Here is a 4,325-nt window from a genome sequence, read left to right as displayed (position 1 = left end):
ACACGATGCGTGAATACCCAACGCAAAATTGGCCTCGTGGCAAGGAAAGCGATATAGCAGAGAGGAGGAAACAAATGTGGAGAGGATAATTAGCACGCAGAAAACTCGATCGCCGCGTGATTCCACTACGGATACTACATCATCAATCTATTACATTACATTATATCCTTATCCATCATAAAAATGGATTTCCAAATCCAAAGGGAAGAAACACCCAAAGGAATGGATGGATGAATTAGCGTGCGAAGCTTCGCGATTTTATTAGGGCGGTGAGAGGTGCAAGTTTTTTTGTCCACGAGAACAAGAATGCGAACCCGCAAAAAAAAAAAAAGAGAGAGAGAGAACAAGAATGCGAAAAGAAAAGGAAAATTTCGCACCGCCAAAAAAACATTTCCATTCGGAGGAGCAGAGCTTTCCTTGTGGGCCAGACGCAAATCCCCTATAAATCCAGCGCCAATTGGCTGCCGATCAACTCGCCAAAGCACACAACACGAGCTTATAGCAAAGCCAAGCATACGAAAGCAGAGCAAAACCCTCCAAGCCTCCACCGCAAGCGAACCGAGCACCGCCGACCGGCCATGGCCCCCAACCTCAGCAAGGCGACGGACGACCTGCTCGGCGACGTGGCCGTCGACGGCCTCAAGCAGTCGCCGCGCTTCACGCTCAAGGGCAAGGACCTCGCCGTCGACGGCCACCCGGCCCTCCTCGCCGTCCCCGCCAACATCCGCCTCACCCCGGCCTCCGTCCTCGTGTCCGCTGCCGAGGTTGCTGGCGCCACCCACGGCAGCTTCCTCGGCTTCGACGCGCCGGCGCCGGACAGCCGCCACGTGGTGCCCATCGGCAAGCTGCTCGACACGCGGTTCATGAGCATCTTCCGCTTCAAGGTGTGGTGGACGACCCACTGGGTGGGCACCGCCGGCCGGGACGTGGAGAACGAGACCCAGATGATGGTGCTCGACCGCGCCGCCGACCGTCCCTACGTGCTCCTCCTCCCCATCGTCGACGGCGCCTTCCGCGCCAGCCTCCAGTCCGGCGAGGACGACCACGTGGCGCTCTGCCTCGAGAGCGGCTCCTCTGTCGTGAAGGGCTCCGTGTTCCGGAGCGCCGTGTACCTGCACGCCGGCGACGACCCGTTCGAGCTGATGAGGGAGGCGGCCAGGGTGGTGCGCGCCCACCTCGGCACCTTCCTGCTGCTGGAGGAGAAGACGCCGCCGCCGATCGTGGACAAGTTCGGGTGGTGCACCTGGGACGCCTTCTACCTCAAGGTGCACCCGGAGGGGGTGTGGGAGGGCGTGCGCGGGCTGGCGGAGGGCGGGTGCCCGCCGGGGCTCGTGCTCATCGACGACGGCTGGCAGTCCATCTGCCACGACGACGACGACCCCGCCGACGGCGCCGAGGGCATGAACCGCACGGCCGCCGGCGAGCAGATGCCGTGCCGGCTCATCAAGTTCCAGGAGAACCACAAGTTCAGGGACTACAAGGGCGGCCTGGGCCTCGGCGGGTTCGTGCGCGAGATGAAGGCCGCGTTCCCGACGGTGGACCAGGTGTACGTGTGGCACGCGCTCTGCGGGTACTGGGGCGGGCTCCGGCCCGGCACGCCGGGGCTGCCGCCGAACAAGGTCGTCGCGCCCAAGCTCTCGCCGGGGCTCAAGCGCACCATGGAGGACCTCGCCGTCGACAAGATCGTCAACAACGGCGTCGGGCTCGTCGACCCGGAGCACGCGCGCGACCTCTACGAGGGCCTCCACTCCCACCTCCAGGCCTCCGGCATCGACGGCGTCAAGGTCGACGTCATACATGTGAGTCTTTTTCACAAACTTTAATTTAGTTCTATCTTAAGTTGCAAATTTTGTCGGCAGATTTTGATGGATGTGATTAGCCCAGAATGTTTTGCTTGCATGCCTTTGAATAAAATATGTAGAAAATATAAGCGGTGCAGTGCACCGTCCATGTGATGAGGTTCTCGAGCTATCTACAAAAACGTGTAGAAAATGTACTCCGCCACAAATGGTCCATGACGGTAGACGATTTGGAACGCTATCCTTTTCTGCTTTTATTAGTACCAAATCCAATCTTGTTCAACTGAACCATCCGGTGACCTGACCTGGACGGTAGGATAGATAAGTATTTGACATTTGACACCATCTTGAAACGTGTAAATAGAACAGCCAAGAAACTGCTATAACTTCTTGATGTGACTTGTCACCGACAGAAACAAATAAAGAAGATAAACTTGACTGTGCTGACTTTTTTTCTGACGGTGCGTGTGCGTGTGCGTGTGCGTGTGCAGCTGCTGGAGATGGTGTGCGAGGAGTACGGCGGGCGGGTGGAGCTGGCCAAGGCCTACTTCCGCGGGCTCACCGACTCCGTGCGCCGGCACTTCGGCGGCAACGGCGTGATCGCCAGCATGGAGCACTGCAACGACTTCATGCTGCTCGGCACGGAGGCCGTGGCGCTGGGCCGTGTCGGCGACGACTTCTGGTGCACCGACCCCTCCGGCGACCCCAACGGCACATTCTGGCTGCAGGGCTGCCACATGGTGCACTGCGCCTACAACTCCCTCTGGATGGCCAGCTTCATCCACCCGGACTGGGACATGTTCCAGTCCACGCACCCCTGCGCCGCCTTCCACGCCGCCTCCCGCGCCGTCTCCGGCGGGCCAATCTACGTCAGCGACTCCGTCGGCAGCCACGACTTCGCGCTGCTCCGTCGCCTCGCGCTGCCTGACGGCACCATACTACGCTGCGACCACCACGCGCTCCCCACCCGCGACCTCCTCTTCCTCGACCCGCTCCACGACGGCAAGACCATGCTCAAGATCTGGAACCTCAACCGGTTCTCCGGCGTGCTCGGCGCCTTCAACTGCCAGGGCGGAGGGTGGAGCCCCGAGGCGCGCCGGAACAAGTGCTGGTCCCAGTGCTCCGTCCCCGTCACCGCGCGCGCCGGCCCGGCCGACGTCGAGTGGAAGCAGGGCACCGCCCACCCCGTCGCCGTCGACGGCGCCGCGCACTTCGCCGTCTACTTCGTCGAGGCCAGGAAGCTGGAGCTGCTGCTCCCGGAGGAGACCGTGGAGATCACGCTCGAGCCGTTCAACTACGAGCTCCTCGTGGTGGCGCCCGTGCGCGTCGTCTCGCCGGAGAAGGACATCCGGTTCGCGCCCATCGGGCTCGCCAACATGCTCAACACCGGCGGCGCGGTGCAGGCCTTCGAGTACAGCGAGGTCGACAACGGCGAGGTGACCGTGGAGGTGGCTGTCAAGGGCGCGGGGGAGATGGCGGCCTACTCGTCGGCGAAGCCCAGGCTGTGCAAGGTTGAGGGCGAGGACGCCGAGTTCGCGTACAAGGACGGCGTGGTCACCGTGGCCGTGCCGTGGTCCGGCTCGTCGTCCAAGCCGTCTCGTGTCCACTATGTCTATTGATTGACGTCTCGGGCTTAGCACGTTTCGCGTCCAAATAATTTTATTTTAGGCGGAGCTTCGAATTTGTACAGCTCTTATCTTATGGTTTTTTTGTTTGATTTACCTTTTTTCGTGATGAGGATTTCATCTATCTAAACAGAATCAATAAAATCTCTGGTTTTTGTTACGAGTGAGTATCTATTTCTGGTTTTTGCTTATTCAGCGTTGTGTTTAATCTGGCCCTCAAACGTCCGTTGACTCGCCCGGGCACCCGGGTGGGGGTGCCTGTCGCTGTCCCGGAGGCACGTAAGCATGCACCAAACTCGAGCAGCTAATTTGGCCGGTGTGCAAGTCGGCCGATCCAAGAGTCAATTTTGACAACGTTTCAGCCAAATCCGTTATATTGACATTTAGCCGTGACGACGACGAGCCCTGCTGCCGCTTGCGGTGCAAGCAAATGGGTGAACGCCACGTACGTACGTCGTGGTTCACCAACAGCGGTGAGTAGCGAAGCGTGAGTTAACTGCCATGCTCCCGTTCTGTTAACTTTTGCGCCGACCTCGTCGACAATGACCGGTACTTGCTGTAGCTGTACCACGTACCAGTCGGACTCGGAGTAGCTGAGACCATGTGTGCCCAGCTGATTAATTTAAACCAGTCGTGATCGAGCTGCTTCCGTCAAAGATATGAGCGGGGCCCGGGTGGAGCCTCGACGCTTGTGCCTAGCTTGTGGATTCTGGCGCGACACGCGCGCGCGCGCCCGGGGGTGGCCGGTGCTGCGCGTGGATGCTCGTCGTCGCAGGATTCAAGCTGCGTGTGTTGCGTACGCTGGCCGTGGCCGGTGTCCTTTTTTCTTTCTTGTTGACGCGCCATGGCCGGTGGTGTCCGTCCGGGGCGTATGGAGCATGGCCAATGGCGCCGTACGTCT

General features: G+C 59.9%; 1 protein-coding gene across 1 annotated transcript; it reads left to right on the top strand.

Annotated features, from left to right (window-relative positions):
* The first annotated feature begins 481 nt into the window (after window positions 1-481).
* Window positions 482-3,584, top strand: LOC123060270 (galactinol--sucrose galactosyltransferase). Its single transcript, XM_044482882.1, has 2 exons — window positions 482-1,799; window positions 2,291-3,584. The coding sequence occupies exons 1-2, from the start codon at window positions 579-581 to the stop codon at window positions 3,416-3,418; spliced, it is 2,349 nt and encodes a 782-aa protein (XP_044338817.1). The 5' UTR covers window positions 482-578; the 3' UTR covers window positions 3,419-3,584.
* The last annotated feature ends 741 nt before the right edge of the window (window positions 3,585-4,325 follow it).

This window comes from Triticum aestivum, chromosome 3A (assembly GCF_018294505.1).
Source record: "Triticum aestivum cultivar Chinese Spring chromosome 3A, IWGSC CS RefSeq v2.1, whole genome shotgun sequence".
In the NCBI taxonomy this organism is placed as follows: Eukaryota; Viridiplantae; Streptophyta; class Magnoliopsida; order Poales; family Poaceae; genus Triticum; species Triticum aestivum.
The sequence above is the reverse complement of the archived record's forward strand: the minus strand, read 5'-3'. Positions and strand labels throughout refer to the sequence as shown.

Excerpts from the sequence above, each read along its gene's own strand:
- LOC123060270 (XM_044482882.1), top strand. The coding sequence starts at position 579 with ATGGCCCCCAACCTCAGCAAGGCGACGGACGACCTGCTCGGCGACGTG. Across the intron at positions 1,800-2,290 it reads TCAAGGTCGACGTCATACAT|CTGCTGGAGATGGTGTGCGA; the intron begins GTGAGTCTTTTT and ends GTGCGTGTGCAG.